The sequence below is a fragment of the Tursiops truncatus genome, chromosome 2 (assembly GCF_011762595.2).
Source record: "Tursiops truncatus isolate mTurTru1 chromosome 2, mTurTru1.mat.Y, whole genome shotgun sequence".
In the NCBI taxonomy this organism is placed as follows: domain Eukaryota; kingdom Metazoa; phylum Chordata; class Mammalia; order Artiodactyla; family Delphinidae; genus Tursiops; species Tursiops truncatus.
Genome location: NC_047035.1, coordinates 92,830,820 through 92,849,096, shown reverse-complemented (window position 1 = coordinate 92,849,096; position 18,277 = coordinate 92,830,820). Strand labels below are relative to the sequence as shown.

The following is an 18,277-nucleotide window of genomic DNA, read 5'->3' as shown; positions in this document are numbered from 1 at the left end:
ATTGGAGGTAAAAGTTGTTGATAAAGTATATGCATATGGATTTATACATATCCGTGTATGAATTTGGTACAAGCTTAAGGGAAGTGGCAAATATTCAAACAAAAGTGAATCTGAATCTCAGAATTCCTTTGATAATGTTATATTAAATAACAGTAACTTCATAAAATAAAAAATTTTGTGGTAGCCAAAACTAATTTTAAGTTACTAAAATTGTAACTTATATTTTTTGTTGTTTCTTTAGGCCATCTGAAGAAGGAACGTTGAATGGTGAGTCTGTGTGGTAGATTTAATGCGAAAAACTGAGGATTGTATATGATATACTTTAGCAAATACTACATTGTCCTAAGGAAGAAATTTTAGACTTCATATTTGAAAAAGCCAAGGTAGTAGAAAGTTCTCCCTTCAGCTTGTTTCTCTTCATTATAAGTGTTTCACAAATACAAGAACTCACCGTGTGAATGATGATCGTTTTACAAAAGTCTCCCCACTCCCCTTTATCCTTGCTACCCAGGTTGCTTCTTCCCTTATATTCCGTGTGTTAGTGAATGGTACTTTTTCAGTCAGCTAAGTGAAACCTGAGCAGGAGGTATTCTTGACCCCCTTGACCTTGCACTCACAAAGCCCTCTTCCTCTGAGATATCCTTCAACCTTTCTTCAACCAGGAGACATTTGGTACCCCTCCTCTACAGTCCTGTATTGTGTGCATGTGTGAGAACACACATACACATGCACACACATACACACATACACACACACACACTATATTTTATACTTCTCACACAATGATACAACTGTTAACTAGCTTTCTTCTTCTGCAAGACGATAGGTTCTTTTTCATTTATATTCTAGAAACTTAACACGTAGCAGGTTCAATTTATTCTCCTGGTTCAATTTATTCTCCATCTTTCTCAGTACAGTTAAAAAGTGAAGTCCTCGGGAGTTCCCTGGTGGCCTAGTGGTTAGGATTCCAGGATTTCACTGCCATGGCCCCAGGTTCAATCCCTGTTTGGGGAACTGAGATCCTGCAAACTGCACGGCGTGGCCAAAAAATAAAAAAGTGAAGTCCTGAGCTTCCCTGGTGGTGCAGTGGTTGAGAGTCCGCCTGCCGATGGCAGGGGACAAGAGTTCGTGTCCCGGTCCAGGAAGATCCCACATGCCGTGGAGCGGCTGGGCCCGTGAGCCATGGCTGCTGGGCCTGCGCGTCTGGAGCCTGTGCTCCGCAGTGGGAGAGGCCACAACAGTGAGAGGCCTGCGTACTGCAAAAAAAAAAAAAAAAAAAGTGAAGTCCTCACAGAAACTAACACAACATTGTAAATCAACTATACCTCAATAAAAAAATTAAAAAAAGTAAAGTCCTCAGATATACTTAGAGATGGAAGAGGGGCTTTTTTGTTATTTTATATCTTCTCATGGTCAACCCATTAAAATGGTTACAGGGCTACAGCCCCACACCCCAAAGGTCTGACACTTTTCTTTTTGAGTAGGGAATAAGGGAAGAATGCAGTTTATAACAGGAGAGTGTGAACCATCATGTGCTTTTTCCCTTCCAGGTGTCATACTACACAGTTAACCACTAATCTGGCATAATGAAGTAGGGTAATAAAGCACATGATGGACATAATTTATTACTTGTTTTTTTCTGTTTTTGTGAACAGAGCTTACATGAAGGAAACTTGGGATGATTAAATGAGAATGCTTGAACAAAAATTTATGCTGCATTAGTACTTTTAAAAGGGTCTCATTTGTTTATTTACCATTTTAGGTCTTGCTTCTCCATTTAAACCAGTTATGGATACAAATTACTATTACTCAGGTTAGTAATAGTAAATATTAAAAACAAAATTTAGTAGTTCTTTGAGCTTTTAGGGATTTCATTATTTCTCTCTCATTTTTATGCAGCTGTGGAAAGAAATAACTTGATGAGATTATCCCAGAGCATTCCATTTACACCTGTGCCTCCAAGAGGTAAATCCAAAAAGTAAAGAAATAAGAGGGAAAATAAACCCTTAATTAACATGTGGTTTTAACTGTAATATAGAACATGGGTGGTGACAGAAAGAGGAAGGATCACATTAAGAATTGTTAATTTCATATAAATTTTAATCAGTCTGATTACTACAAGATTCAGGTATGTTTAAACTGAAGGAAGCATCAGAAGTATTGATTTTCTCTCTTTCTGGCATATCGGAAGCAGTGGTGTATTTTAATTCAGAAAAGCTCTTGATCCGTAGTTTAGCAATGAAAGCATTAATAAATTGATATCACAGGGTTTGTGGAACAGATCTAACCTCCTGTTAAAAAGTTTAGAAGTGTTTAGACGTCTAATTGCTTTCTAAAAGTTTTTCTCGAAAATATTCATGATTTCAAAAATGCTTATTATTACCAAATACAGGTGAATTTAGAGATATTAGATCCTTGGTTTCTGAGTATTTCTTGCCCTTAAACTTCAACTTCTTTTATAAAACTACAACTTGGTCCATCTCGTATTCTATTCCTCACTTAATCTTAACCAAAGATACCTGCCAATTTCTACCTTGTGATTTTCAGAGTCATACTTTGACCTTAAAATATGTCTATTCATGTTGCAGGTGAGCCTGTCACAGTGTATCGCTTGGAAGAGAGTTCTCCCAACATACTGAATAACAGCATGTCTTCGTGGTCACAGCTAGGCCTCTGTGCCAAAATAGAGTTTTTAAGTAAAGAGGAGATGGGAGGAGGTTTACGAAGAGCTGTCAAAGTACAGTGTACTTGGTCAGAACATGATATCCTCAAATCAGGACATCTTTATATTATCAAATCTTTTCTTCCTGAGGTGGTTAATACATGGTCAAGTATTTATAAAGAAGATACAGTTCTGCATCTTTGTCTTAGAGTAAGTGCTAGTGAATGCATACAGTGAAGCATTATTCGAGCTTCATGTTTTCACTTCTAAAGTATGATAAATCAAGTAATCTTAATTTCAGTGTTGAATGAGGGTTTCTTTTTTCTGTTCTGTAGGAAATTCAACAACAGAGAGCAGCACAAAAGCTCACATTTGCCTTCAACCAAATGAAACCCAAATCCATACCATATTCTCCAAGGTAAATCTCTTAAAATTTTTGAGATCTTTTAGTGTTATGTGGATAGCATTCTCTTTTGACCTTCATTATTGATGCTGAATATTTCATTATTTACCCATTTTAAAGATGGGTTAGAATTTTATTAAGAAAACTACTAGTATAGGATAAAATGACTAAATTGAGCAGGAACCTTTCTGAGGGCACTGAACTTGAGTTGAAAAATGAGAATAAGTGTAGGTGGTTGCAGAGCTGAAAGAATTATATATGGCATAGATTGTGTATTGGTTAAGATTAAATCAATAAAAATTGTCATTCGGTTGTTTATCATAAAAAAAAACTATTAGTAATATCTATAACTGTTTTTCATAAGGTTCCTTGAAGTTTTCCTGCTGTATTGCCATTCAGCAGGACAGTGGTTCGCTGTGGAAGAATGTATGACTGGAGAATTTAGAAAATACAACAACAATAATGGTGATGAGATTATTCCAACAAATACACTGGAAGAGATCATGCTAGCCTTTAGCCATTGGACTTATGAATATACAAGAGGGGAGTTACTGGTACTTGATTTACAAGGTAAATTTATTAAAATATTGCTAAAAGGGAATTATGCATTAGGTTCTCATCTATTCATGTGTTATGAGCAATATACAGAAATCTGCTAATTTATGGATAGGTAAAATCTTAGGTCAGCAGAAGCTGTTAAAAAAGCAAGTCAATAACAGCCATAGTATATAGCTGTCAGGGCCCTGAAGAGTGAGATGCTATCTTAATTGTTATTTAGGTAATACAGATGTTTTAATAAGCAAAATCATGTGAAATCCCCTATTCCACTCATAGATCTGTAGCCTTAATTTCTTTAAAAGTATAAAGACCATTTCTTTAAAACAATAACAACTATCTGTATTGTTCCTGGTGTTTATGTTATCTATTACTGTGAACTAAACTACCTAATAGTGGATTAAAACAGCCATTTTGCTTGCTTACACTTCTTTGGTTAAGGAATTTGGGGATGGCTCATCTCTACTGTCCCCTTGGAGGGTTTGAATGGCTGGAGACTAGTTTGGACAGCTTGACTGGAGCCAAATGTCTTAGGTCTCTGTTCAAGACAGCTGAATTCCTCAGTTCACCACAAAGTGATTTTTCCACATGGCTGGGTAGCTTGGACTTTTTGTAGCATGGTAGTTTCAGGTAATTAGACTTCTTACATGACAGCTGGCTTCCTCCAGAGAGAAAGCAGAAACTCTTAGGTTAGGACCAGAATGGGCCCATATCCCTTCTGCCACATTTTACCGGTCAAGGTAAGTTATAAGGACAGCTCAGATTTAAGAGGTAGAGAATAGATTCAAGCACTTGGAAGGTAGAGCAGCATGTAAACAAGGAGGGGAAAACTGAGCATAGCCATCTTTGTAGACAGATTCCTTCATACATGTAAAAGGGAGAAAAAAAAGAAATTATGACTAGGAGAGAGCAATGATTTGCTTAGAGTAATATTTATGCAGCTTCACAGCAGGGTCAAAGAAAAATGAAATTGAGCAAATTGCCAGCTCTTCCTGGATGGCACTTTCACATTATAGGTTCCATTTTTTTTTTGCCCCTAAAGAGCAGCTTTAATTTCAAATGTCAACAAAGACCAGATTTCCAATCACATAAAAACAATTGTTTAGAATATTTATCACTTGATGACTTCTTTCATTATATAGATACTCCCAAATATAAACAATTTGTTGAAAAGCAAACAGTTGGTATTGATTTTCAATACCAACTCAAGAAAGAAAATCTTTGTAAAAATAGCTATCCTTTTTTCAGTAAATTCATCATTTTACATAAATGATTAAGTGATATATATAGTGAAATTTCTGATGTATATTATTAGACGGGCTAGTCCATCATCTTCAAATATGCCTAGGAAGTGAGGCCAAACTGTTAATTAAAAGATGGCAGTTATTTTTAACAAGCAGAGTAATAGTGATGTTCTCTACAAAATTAATGTGTTCATGGAGCCATTTTTTTCATAGAAATATTTTAGACAGTTACTACAAACAAGTTAAACAATATAGAAATATAAAGAACAAAATGTTCCCATCTTTACTGTTCCTCTACCTTTGTGAAGACAAATTACAAATTTTTAAACTTACTTTTAATCATTTTGTGTTGTGATTTTCCTTCAGCTGGGATCATGCTATATATATGTATGTGTGTGTGTGTATTTCACTTTTTTTTTTTTCTACCTAATAATACATGATGGCCATCTTCTGGATCATTATTTTTTTTTTTTTTTTTTTTTTTTTTTAATTTTTTTTTTTTTTTTTTTTTTTTTTAATTTTTTATTTTATTATTATACAGCAGGTTCTTTCTGGTTATCGATTTTATACATATGGGTGTATATAAGTCAATCCCAAACTCCCAATTCATCCCAGCACTACCCCCCCACGGCTTTCCCCCCTTGGTGTCCATACGTTTGTTCTCTACATCTGTGTCTCTATTTCTGCCCTGCAAACCAGTTCATCTGTTCCATTTTTCTTGGTTCCACATATATGCATTAATATGCAATATTTCTTTTTCTCTTTCTGTCTTACTTCACTCTGTATGACAGTCTCTAGGTCCATCGACGCCTGTACAAATGACCGAATTTCATTCCTTTTTATGGCTGAGTAACATTCCATTTTATATATGTACCACATCTTTATCCATTCGTCTGTCTGTGTGCATTTAGGTTGCTCCCATTACCCGGCTATTGTAAATAGTGCTGCAATGAACATTGTGGTGAATGTGTCTTTTTGATTTATGATTTTCTCTGGGTATATGCCCAGCAGTGGGATTGCTGGATCATATGGTAATTCTATTTTTAGTTCTTTAAGGAACCTCCATATTGTTCTCCATAGTGACTGTATCAATTAACATTCCCACCAATAGTGGAAGAGGGTTCCTTTTCTCCACACCCTCCCCAGCATTTGTCGTTTGTAGATTTTCTGATGATTGGATCATTATTGATAAATCTGAGGCATTCCTTTTAACAGCTGTAGTATGGAGGCATAGCATGATTTACATCCTCTATTATGAGACAGTCATCCTATTTTTAGTTTTAGAGATGAGTACAATTTCAATAGCAACGGCCAGGTTACTTTTCCAAAAGGTTATGTGAATTCATACTCAGCACTGTGAGCACTCATCACTGCGCCCATTTCTTCGCCATCTCTTCATTACTGAATATTTACTTAATTTTTGCCAATCTGAGTAGAAATTAGACTCATGTGTTAATTCTAGCTTTTCCTATTGTGAAATTCTACCCGTTTTATTAGGTTTCATTCTAATGGGTTAAATATTTTATGATTATTCAAATATCAGTAGTTGTTCTTTATACGAATGAATAGATGAGACTGAAAAGATTTAACCACACTTTTAACACCTCTGGAGAGGGCTGGAGGTGAAGGAAGATGTTCACAATCTTACTCTTTATGTAATCTAAATCTTTTGCAAGAAAATGTAATTAGCCTGTGATTTTAAAAAATCCAAAAGACTTGTAAAATGACTTACAGATCATGCCTTCATGTACCTAATTGTTCTTCGCTAACTAAGGTGAAACAAGGGCAAATTGTAAATAAGGAGATATTTACTTCCAGCTTGGCCTTGTTGCATCAGAAACTGGTGTCACCAGGAGATTACATGCCTACCTACCTATTCTGACATTTAACTGTTGTTCATGTCAAAGGAACTGTGTTTGTTCCTAGTGCAATGTTGAGGTCATAAGTCAAGTTATGAAATATCAAGAGTGAAAAACCTATCCTCTTTTGAATAATTTAACATCATGTAATGGTTGATGATGCTGTAGAATCTCTTGTGACTTTTTATTATACTTATGTATTTATATCAATTATATAATAAAATTGTCTTTTTAATATATACATATAAAGGTGTGGGTGAAAATTTGACTGACCCATCTGTGATAAAGGCAGAAGAAAAGAGGTAATAAGTTTTAATAATTTCATTAAGACATTTTTGTAATTTCAAATTCTACATTTCTATTTTCATTAACTGACTTTTTCTTTTAACTACCAATTCCACAGATCCTGTGATATGGTTTTTGGCCCAGCAAACCTAGGAGAAGATGCAATAAAAAACTTCAGAGCAAAACATCACTGTAATTCTTGCTGTAGAAAGCTTAAACTTCCAGGTAAGCATTTTCTTAATCAGTATAATATATAAATTGTTAGCAAAGTTAATTACTACAGAACTTCATAAGGCCAGAAGCATAAATACATATTTTTGGTTATAAGTGGATCTGTGCTTTCATTTATTACTTATAAAAACACAAAGTCCATTCACTTAATACATATTTATTATGTGTCTGCTGGATGCCAGGAATTGTGTTAGGTATTAACAATGCACAGTGAACAAGACAAACATGGTCCCTGCACTCGGTGGAGTTTACCCAGGTCTTGGATACTGACAAGATTAACAGAGAATTATAGGACTATCATAAATGCCAAGGAGAAAAAATAGAACAGGTAAGCAGATCACCTAACACAAACTTAGAAGTCAGGGAATGCTACCTGGGGAACTAACAGATTTGCCTAAAACTGAAGGATGAATAGACTTTCAAGTTAGCCTGGAAAAGAGTTGGGAAAAGAGTATCCTGTGAAACTGGAAGAGGAACTGAAGATACAGTCTCTCACGATAGTAACTTCATCTTATATTCGAAGAATTACAAGTTATTATTGAATCATAAGTTGTATCACAAACCAGTTGTTCTCACCCTTTGGTGTGTGTCAGAATCCCCTGTGGAACTTTTTCAAAATTACAGGTGCCTGGCACTCATCCTTGAGCTGTATTTTTAAAAGTCCCTCTCATTATGACCGATAATATAGTAGTAGTTAAGAGCTTGGACCTGGGAGCCAGACTCCAGGGCCTCAGAGAATACCTACATCATAGAGGTTTGTTGTTTTTTGTTTGTTTGAGGATTAAATTAGTTGGTATTTGTGACGTACTTAGAACAGTGACAGGCACATAGTAAGCATGTTAATACTACTATCTGTAAATTTTTAAAAATTGTTCATTATTAATAGATACAGAAATTATTTATTTTTGTATATTGACCTTGTATTCTGTGTTCTTGCTAAACTCACTTCTAGGAGGTTTTTGTTTGTTTGGTTCTTGTTTATTGTTTGTAAATTCCTTGGAATTTTCTGGGTAGACAATAGAGACAGTTTTATTACCTCCTTTCCAATCTATATGCCTTTTATTTCTTTTTCTTGACTTTTTGTAATGGCAAGGAATTCAAGTACAATGTTGAATAGGAGTAGTGAGAGTAGACTAATCTTCCATGCCTCATTTCTTGAAGACACTTATCCTAAATGTTCACTGAATTTGTCAGATGTCTTTTCTGCATCTATTTGTATGATCATTTGGTTTTTCTTCAACTGGTTAGTATTACATCGAATTACATTGATTGACTTTTTAAACGTTGAGCCAGTCTTGTATTCCGAGGACAAACTCCACTTTGTCATGGTATATTTTTTTATATATGTATATATATATATATATATATATATATAAAATATTATTATATATAATATTATATTATTATAATATATATATTTTTGTTGTTGTTGTTGTGCTGGGTCTTTGTTGTGGCAGGCAGGCTTCTTAGTTGCAGCTCACGGGCTCCTTAGTTTCGGCATGTGAACTCTTAGTTGCAGCATGCATGTGGGATCTAGTTCCCTGACCAGGGATTGAACCCGGATCCCCTGCATTGGGAGTGCAGAGTCTTCACCACTGCGCCACCAGGGAAGTCCCTGTCACGGTATATTATCTTTTTTATGTGTTGTTGGGTTCAATTTTCTAATATTTGTTGACGATTTTTATATCTGTGTTCATGAAGAATATTGGTCTATGGGGTTTTTTTCCTTGTACTGTCTTTGTCTTGTTTGGTGTCAGGATAATACTGACCTTAAAAATAAGTTTTAAGTGTTTATACCTCTTTTGTTTTGGGGAATAGATTGTATAGAATTGATATTATCCCAACTTCAAATGTTTGATAGAATTGTCTAGCAAAACCATCTCAGTCTGAAGTTTTGTCAGATGCTTTTTAATTTTTAGTTTTTTAAAATAGATGTCAGTTTCTTGAGTGAGTTTTAGTAGTTTGTGTCTTTCGGGGAATTGGTCCATTTTATTTTTTTTTTCCACTTTCATTGAGAAATAATTGATATACATATCTATAAGTTTAGAGTGGATAGCATGATGGTTTGATTTATATATATTGTGAAATGATTACCACACTAGATTAAGCTAACATCCATCTTCTTGTATAGATAGAATAAAAAGAAAGAAAAAAAAAGCTTTTCCTCACGATAACTCTTAGTATTTACTCTCTTAACAGCTTTCCTGTATATCATACAACAGTGTTAGCTGTAGTCACCATGTTGTACATTACGTCCGTAGTACTTATTTATCTTATAACTGGAAGTTTGTACTTTTTTTTTTTTTTTGCGGTACGTGGGCCTCTCCCTGTTGTGGCCTCTCCCATTGCGGAGCACAGGCTCCGGACGCGCAGGCTCAGCAGCCATGGCTCATGGGCCCAGCCACTCCGTGGCATGTGGGATCTTCCCAGACCGGGGCACGAACCCGTGTCCCCTGCATCAGCAGGCGGACTCTCAACCACTGCGCCACCAGGGAAGCCCGGAAATTTGTACCTTTTGACCACCTTCCTCCAGTTCTCCCTCCCCTCACCCCTCTACCTCTGGTAACCACAAGTCATCTGTTTCTGTGAGTTTGTTTTTTTAGGTTCCATGTATAAGTGAGATCATACAATATTTGTCTTCATTTTATTTAAATTGTCAAACTTATGGACATAGAGTCAATGATACTATCATCTTATTTTTTTTTGTCTGTGGGGGGGTCTGTGGTGAATCCCATCTTTCATTAGGGTAATTTGTGCTTTTTGTTTTTTTGGTCAGTGTGGCTAAGGTGTATCAGTTTTATTGATACTTTCAAAGAACCACTTTTTGTTTTCATTGTTTTACTCTATTTTCTGTTGTCAGTTTCATTGATTTATTCTCTGTTATTTCCATGTTTCTGATTGCTTTGGGTTTAGTTTGTTTTTTCTCTAGTTTGTTAGGTAAAAATTTAAAATATTCATTTGAGACTTTTTCTCTAACAAAACATTTTAGTGCTGTAAATTTTCGTCTAAGCATTGTGTTAGCTGCATCCCACAAATTTTGGTATTTAAAAAAAATTTTTTTTGGTATGTTTTAGTTTTATTTTTTAAATATTTCTTATTTCCTTTGAGATTTCTTCTTTGACCTATCGATTAATTACAGGTGTCTTTTTTGTTTGTTTATTTTTGGCTGCATTGAGTCTTCATTGCTATGCACGGGCTTTCTCTAGTTGTGGCGAGTGGGGGCTACTCTAAATTGCGGTGTGCGGGCTTCTCATTGTGGTGGCTTCTCTTGTAGAGCAGGGGCTCTAGGTGCGCGGGCTTCAGTAGGTGCAGTACGCAGGCTCAGTAGTTGTAGCTCACAGGCTCTAGAGCGCAGATTCAGCAGTGGTGGTACACGGGCTTAGTTGCTCTGCGGCCTGTGAGATCTTCTCAGACCAGGGCTCAAACCCATGTCCCTTGCATTGTCAGGTGGATTCTTAACCACTGGGCCACCAGGGAAGTCCCAATGAAGGAAAGTTTTTTGATAGTGTTGTTCTGGTTTTTAATATCCTTGCTGATTTTCTGTCTATTCTATTTATTACTTAGAAGAAAGGTCTCTAAGTATAATTGTTGATTTATCTGCTTTGCTTTCAGTTCTATCAATTTTTCCTGCATGTATTTTGAAGCTTTGCTCTTAGATACATACAGATTTACAGTTGTTATGACTTCTTGGTGATTTAATTTTTATTAAATTAATGCCATGGTAATTCTCCTTGTTCTAAAGTCTGCTTTGTCTGATATTAACATAGCTTGTGATTAGTGGTTTCATCAGGTATCTTTTCCCATTCTTTTTACCTGTATATATTAATTCTATTTAAAGTGGTTTTCTTGTAGACAGCGTATAGTTAGTTCCTAGGTTTGTGTTTTAAAATCTAACCATTTCCATCTTACAATAGCTGTTTTAGACCCTTTACATTTAATGTAATTATTGATATGGTTAGATTTTGATTTGCTGTTTTATTGTTTTCTGTTTGATGTCTCTGGTTTGGTTTTTTTGTTGTTTTCTCCCCCACACACCCCACAGCCCTTGCTCTGTTTTAGTATTCTGTTTTATCTTTATGTTTAGTTCTTTTAGTGGTTGATCTTAGTTCCCCTTACCTAAGAATGTATTTCGCTTTCATTCCTGAAGGGTATTTTCACTGGATCTAGAATTTTAGCTTGACATTTCTTTCTTTCAGCACTTAAAAAATGTTCTGCTGTCTTCTAGCCTCTGTTATTTATGATGAAAACTCCAGTCATTTGAATTGTTCTTCCCTTATACATAATGTATCATTATAATCTATCTTCTTTCAAGATTTATTCTTTATCTTTGGTTTTGAGCAGTTTGATTCTGTGGTTATGTTAACTGTAGTTAGCAGTTATGTCTAGTTGTAGCTTTCTCTGAGTTTATCCTGTTTCAGTTTTACTAAGCTTCTTGAATTTGCCAATTTATGACTTTTATCACATTTGGGGAGTTTTTAGCTCTTAGTTCATCAAATATTTGTCCGCATCAATCTCTTCTCTTTCTGGACTCTCATAAAAAGAATGTTAGACCTTTTGATATTGTCACCCAGGAACTTGTGGCTCTGATTACTTCCTTAAAAATTAATTTTTTTCTTTAGTTCAGATTGGATAATTTCTATTGATCTACACACAAATTCACTGACTCCTCATTCTTTATTTCTTCATTCTGCTATTAAGCTCATACACTGAATTTTTTATTTCAGTTATATTTTTCAGTACTATAATTTCCTGTTGGTCTTTTTATACTGATTATTTCTCTGCTGAAAACTTACTTTTCCTTTCATTTCAAGTCTGTTTGTCCTGCGTCATGGAGTATGGTTCTAGTAGTTTAAAGTCTTTTAATTATTCTACCATCTGAGTAACCTTGGGATTGGATTCTCTTGGTTTTCTTTGAGAATCTTTTGAAAGATTCTTTTTCTTTCAAGAATTTTTCTTTGAGAATCTTTGAGAATTCAAAGATTTTCTTTGAGAATCTTTGAAATGTTCCCGTTTGTTGTATCTCTAGTAATTTTAGAATGTGTCCTGGATATTTTGAATATTATAAGATTTTTGAGGTCTTATTAAAAATCCTCTATAGAGAATTTTGAATTTTGAATCCTTGAGATTTTTGGTGTTAGTAGGCAATCAACTCAGTTAAATTCAGTTCACAAGTCCCAGTCTGTTTTCTGTGTGGCTGTCCCTCTACTGTCAGTTTAGTTTTTAAAGGCTTTGCATTATTAACCAGGTCTCTTTCACATGTGTGTCAAACAAGGGCAAGTCTGGGACACAAGTGAAGGTCTGCACCATAGTTTAGTTCTCAAAGCCTATGCTATGCCGTCTTTCCATATATGTGCCACTCAAGCCTGAGTCTGGGATTTCATACATAAATTTAGGGTATCTCTCTCTCCATTTTCCTCCTCTCCATGATTTCTTCCAAACTTTGTGACTCCTGGGGGCCTCTTCTTTCCTTTTTTTTTTTTTTTTTTTTTTTTGGTACACTGACTAGAAAGCCAGGATTTTGGCATCCCTGTGCTGTCACACACATTCTGCAATTAGGTCTGTTTCTGGTGCTGAAAATAATACTTTTTGGATCATAGAGGTACATATTCTCAGTTCTTCTGGTCAGAGAGAAGGGTTTTCTCTTGGAGTTGTAGGTTCTTGCCCAACTGCCACCACTGTAGGAATGCCTCTTCATGACCAGGGCTTAGGTAAAGGGCAGAAGAGCAAAAAGAATAATTAAAAAGAGGGAATTCCCCTCAACATTTTCCATCCCACAGGGTCCTCCTTCCTTATCCTGTGGCCAGAAGGTCTTGGAGCTTTTTGTGTCCATGCTCACTGTATGTTTCTATGATTGAGCTATTTTCAAGTCTAAGTCCAGAAATAAGAGATGGGAAAAAAACAGGAAGCTCACCACCATATAAATCGTTCTTCAAGTTCTGATTTCCTTCTCCTATATGTCTGCTGTTACTTTTCAGAAATCTGAGATAGTTGCTTTATGTATCATGTTTTTACTTGTAATCAGTTTTTATTTGTAATCAGTGAGAGAGAGAGAGAGGATGAAATATGCTTAGTCCATTTAAGCCAGAAGTAGAACACACAATGATGAATTTAACAGGCAGCCCAGATATAATTTTTATTTGGTTTTGATACAATGCAATATTTAATAGCATATCTGTTTTTTAAATTGTCATTTAAAGGATTTTACAGCTTGGAAGGGACCTTAAAAGCAACCCAGTCCAAGTCCATCGTTTTACAGAACATAAAATAAGAGTTTACATGATTTGCCCATGGTTACACCATTAGTTAACAGCATTATAATTGTGAATTGAATTATAATTGTGTTTGAATTATAATTGTGTTTCTGTCCATTGTTCTTTGTGTACACTTCAGCTACAAATTAATTTGCATTCCCTAAGGCCTTACTGGCAAAGTCTTGAATTTAAAGTTTATCAAAAATTGTTCATACTGGGGCTTCCCTTGTCACGCAGTGGTTGAGAGTCCGCCTGCCGATGCAGGAGACACGGGTTCGTGCCCCAGTCCGGGAAGATCCCACATGCTGCGGAGCGTCTGGGCCCGTGAGCCATGGCCGCTGAGCCTGCGCGTCCGGAGCCTGTGCTCCGCAACAGGAGAGGCCACAACAGTGAGAGGCCCGCATATCGCAAAAAAAAAATTGTTCATACTGTAGCAAATATGTATTTGGATCATTGAATATAGACTATTACTGAAATTAAAATTAACAGTTCATATTCTGAGTGTTCTATTTTACATGGAGATAAAAGTATAAGGGTATATACACGACTATGGTTTGTTTATAAAGTATAAATTTGATACTACTGCATTGTTTTCCAGTTCTGCAACCATTGTCATATATGTCTATTACTCCCTGAGTTCATCCTATCCCATAGCTATAAAGGCAGTCTACATCCTGATAGTACCAAATTTAATTGAAGACTAACTTCTTTCCTGAGCTCCTGTTTCTATATTGAGTTTCCTACATTGCTACTTGAATTACTTTTAAGTAACACTTTCACTCCAGAACTCTTGACTTTCATTTTCCACCCCTACCCACGAAATTCTGCTTCCCTGTCTCATTAATGGTTACCCAGTTGCTCAGGCTCAAAACGTAAAAGCTAGCCAGTTCCTTTGTTCTCTTACTTTCTGTTTGTTTGTTTTTTTTTTTGCGGTACGCGGGCCTCTCACTGTCACAGTCTCTCCCGCCGCGGAGCACAGGCTCCGGACGCGCAGGCCCAGCGGCCACAGCTCACAGGCCCGGCCACAGCTCACGGGCCCAGCCACTCCGCGGCACATGGGATCCTCCCGGACCGGGGCGTGAACCCACGCCCCCTGCATCGGCAGGCGGACTCTCAACCACTGCGCCACCAGGGAAGCCCTGTTCTCTTACTTTTCATAACCAATCTGTCAAATTCTGTCTGCTCAAATTCTGAAATCTCCGTAGAATTTATCAATTTCTCTTCATCATCATTGCCACCATTTTGTTTCCTGGATTCTTACCAGTAGCCCTCTAACATGACTTCATGTGACGATTGGAATGGTCATTTTAAACAAATTTGATTACATTCCTCCCTTAAGACTTCTTAATACCTTCCAGTGGGTTTTCACCGTAATCTATACTTAGTTTGCAAACCATGAATCAGAGGTCAGCAAACTTTTCTGTAAAAGGCAAACAAAGGAAGTATACATTTTAGGCTTTGTGGGCCATATGGCCTGTGTCACAGCTACCCAACTCTCTCATTGTAGTACAAAAACAGCCATAGACAATCTGTAAACAAATTTCTATGGTTGCATTCCAGTAAAACTATTTACAAAAACAAGTAGGCCAGATTTGGCGCACAGGCTGTAGTTTGACAACTGCTGACCGTTAATGATTGTTTGACCTCATTTTCTCTTAGTCTTTCCTTCATTCACTACATGCAAGCCATGCTGCTTCTTGCCATTCTTGGAACACACGAAGTCCATTTCCTTTTTGCAGTCTGCAGTTAACTTTCTCTGCATAGAGTACTCTTCCTGGGACTTTGATAGGTCATTTCTTAGTATTCAGGTCTTATATGTTACCTCCTGTGGCTTTTCTGCCCAGCCCTAACTAAAAGAATCACCTCATACCGTCTCCCACCTGACCCTCATCACACTATTTTCTTCAAAGCACTTGCTACTACTTATAATTGTCATTTTTCTATTTGTTTTTCTTCACCTACAAGAATATAAGCTCCATGAGAACAGGGACCTTACCTGCCTTGTTCACTGCTGCATTTCTACACTTACATGAGTTACTGACTCATGGTCGGAGTGTAATAATTATTTGTTGAATGATTTCATTTTTATGTGTATAAATTTTGTGACTTTTGAATTTATAACAACCTTGTAGAAAATAGATCTGGCATGTTTAGAGGGAAATTGATTTAGAAAATGTTCTTAATTTTTTGTTTCTAAGCAATACTCTTTTTTTCTTTTTTTGTTGGGGGTCATGAATATAGATCTGAAGAGGAATGACTATACACCTGACAAAATTATATTTCCTCAGGATGAGCCTTCTGATTTGACTCTTCAGCCTGGAAATTCCACCAAAGAATCAGAATCAACTAATTCTATTCGTCTGATGTTATAATATTACTGAATCATTGGTTTTGCCTACATCTCACAAAAATGTTACTGTCACTTTTCATTTAGGAGGGAACTGTTTGGTAATAAAGAAAAGCGTGTGCTAATTGAATATGCTGAACTGGCACATTTAAAAGGTCAATATTCTTTTGACCTGATTAAATTAGTGGGGAACTCCCTATACAATACAGCTGGCAGCTGTTAAATTTTAAAAGTAAAGAAAAATTAGTATTTATAACTTTTTAAAGGGCTCTTTTTAACAGAGGATTTCATTTGACTTTGTTCTGATGAGGGTAATACCCTCTCTTCATGTGGTGCAATACCATTAACCAAAGTTAGGTGTCCGTGCAGATTTTATTGGCAGCTGGTTTACTGCCATTCAGCTAGCAAAATGAAGAAATCACCCAGTCTTTTGGTTAAATGGCAGTCAGGTGTCTTCCTCAGTGTGTTTCAGTGTGTTCAGTGATGATGTCACTAGTGCCCAGCTGGATGCTTGTTGTTTCCCATCTCATGGGAAAGGAGATGGCTTGTTACAATTCTAGATCTACAGGGATATAGAAAGCCCAAGCAGAAAACCATTTTCTAAGAGGGACCTTATGAATCAGGGTTAGGCTCCTATTTAAAAGGTAGAGCCAGTTTTTTCGTTAAATAGAGCCCAAATTGTGCAAAGTATTAGTGTTTTGTTTTTTTTTTAAACATTGTTAAGTAGAAGAAAGCCATGGTAGACTGGTATAACCTAAATATATCAAAGGAGAAACTTAACTCACTGTCCAAGAGAAGTTACCCTGTGAGAAAAGTTAAAGTGCTTTTTTCTTATCTATATCTACTATAGTTACAACTTGGAAGTTACATACTTCTCAAAAGATTTTATTGACCAAGTATATCAAATCAGAATGTAAACATGAATTCTTGCATATATTTAAAATTGTGTAGGAACATCTGAACATGAATATTGTTTGTGGTACTTAAGAAATTGAATTGGATTATCATTTTGTGATGTTGGGAGATTGCAATGCAACTTTATGCCAATAAAATGTAATTTAACTGCCCCAGATATTGTTGAATACTCAACAACAAGAAAAGCTTTCAATCTGTCTGAAGTACTGTGCTTTGACTATTTTTCTTTCTTTTTTTTTCCCCTAGGTACTAATTTTAATTTTTATTTGGGAGGGAGCGGTGTAAATCTTATTTGTATTCAGTAGTGTATCTCATAGATACAGACAAGGGAAAAAGAGATAAGCTGTTCAAATAGTGTTTAATATTGATGGGGGGAAAGAAAAAATGTATTAAAGATATTATACTATATACATTTTGTATGTCATTAAATCTTTAAAAGAAATTAAATAAATTTATTCTTGTTTAAAGATGTTTTACTGAGTATAATCATTCTGAAAAATTAATATTTTCACTGTTAATTTTTTTTCAGAATATCAGGTTCTTTTCAAATGAACCAATTGTATGCCTGTGCATTTTGATCTCCTGTCCTGTACAGTGTTTAAAGTGATCTTGATTTCCTACTGTGTTTTTAGTTATTTATTTTTGGATCTGTTTCTTGTTATGTCAGAAAAGAGGGATATGAATTGTCTACTGATATTTAATATTTTGTTGATTATTTTCACATGATAATAATAGTAGTTGAGGGCTTCCCTGGTGGCTCAGTGGTTAAGAATCTGCCTGCCAATGCAACGGACGTGGGTTCAAGCCCTGGTCCGGGAAGTTCCCACATGCCGCGGAGCAACGAAGCCCGTGAGCCGCAACTACTGAGCCTGCACTCTAGAGCCCGCGAGCCACAACTACGGACGCCCACATGCCTAGAGCCCGTGCTCCGCAACAAGAGAAGCCACCGCAATGAGAAGCCCGCACACCACAATGAAGGGTAGCCCCCGCTCGCCGCAACTGGAGAAAGCACGCACACAGCAAGGAAGACTAAACGCAGCCAAAAATAAATAAAATTAATTAATTTAAAAACAAATAATAATAATAGTAGTTAAACACTTATTTAGTACTTAATATGTGTCATGTACTATTCTAAGTACTTTACATACATTAACCCTTTTAATCCTTTATGAAATAGGTGTTATTATTATCTGTGATGCTGATTAGAAGATCACAGCATTAGGTAAAGTAACTTTCCTCAGATTCTTATACTTAGTAAGTAGCAGCACTAGAATTTGAACACAGGCAGATAGGCTTTTTTGTTTGTTTTTTTATTCTGTAAGTTCTTATTAGTCATCAATTTTATACACATCAGTGTATACATGTCAATCCCAATCGCCCAATTCAGCACACCATGATCCGCACCCCACCACGGTTTTCCCCCGTTGATGTCCGTACGTTTGTTCTCTACATCTGTGTCTCAACTTGTGCCCTGCAAACTGGTTCATCCATACCATTTTTCTAGCTTCCACATACATGCGTTAAT

At 36.1% G+C, this 18,277-nt stretch overlaps 1 protein-coding gene across 7 annotated transcripts in view; it reads left to right on the top strand.

Annotated features, from left to right (window-relative positions):
• Window positions 1-17,219, top strand: part of TRPM7 (transient receptor potential cation channel subfamily M member 7) — a 121,660-nt gene extending 104,441 nt beyond the window's left edge. For 3 of the 7 annotated variants that reach the window (XM_073800985.1, XM_073800986.1, XM_073800984.1), the window contains 10 exons: window positions 242-267; window positions 1,763-1,813; window positions 1,900-1,965; window positions 2,589-2,872; window positions 2,998-3,080; window positions 3,430-3,635; window positions 6,974-7,025; window positions 7,127-7,233; window positions 13,728-13,879; window positions 15,732-17,219. In XM_073800985.1, the coding sequence (XP_073657086.1) occupies window positions 242-267; window positions 1,763-1,813; window positions 1,900-1,965; window positions 2,589-2,872; window positions 2,998-3,080; window positions 3,430-3,635; window positions 6,974-7,025; window positions 7,127-7,233; window positions 13,728-13,879; window positions 15,732-15,737 (1,033 nt within the window). In that variant the 3' untranslated portion in view covers window positions 15,738-17,219. Of the gene's footprint in view, window positions 1-241; window positions 268-1,762; window positions 1,814-1,899; window positions 1,966-2,588; window positions 2,873-2,997; window positions 3,081-3,429; window positions 3,636-6,973; window positions 7,026-7,126; window positions 7,234-13,727; window positions 13,880-15,731 lie in introns of those variants that run through there. The other 4 variants (XM_019929411.3, XM_019929395.3, XM_019929427.3 and 1 more) reach the window with 4 other exon arrangements.
• The last annotated feature ends 1,058 nt before the right edge of the window (window positions 17,220-18,277 follow it).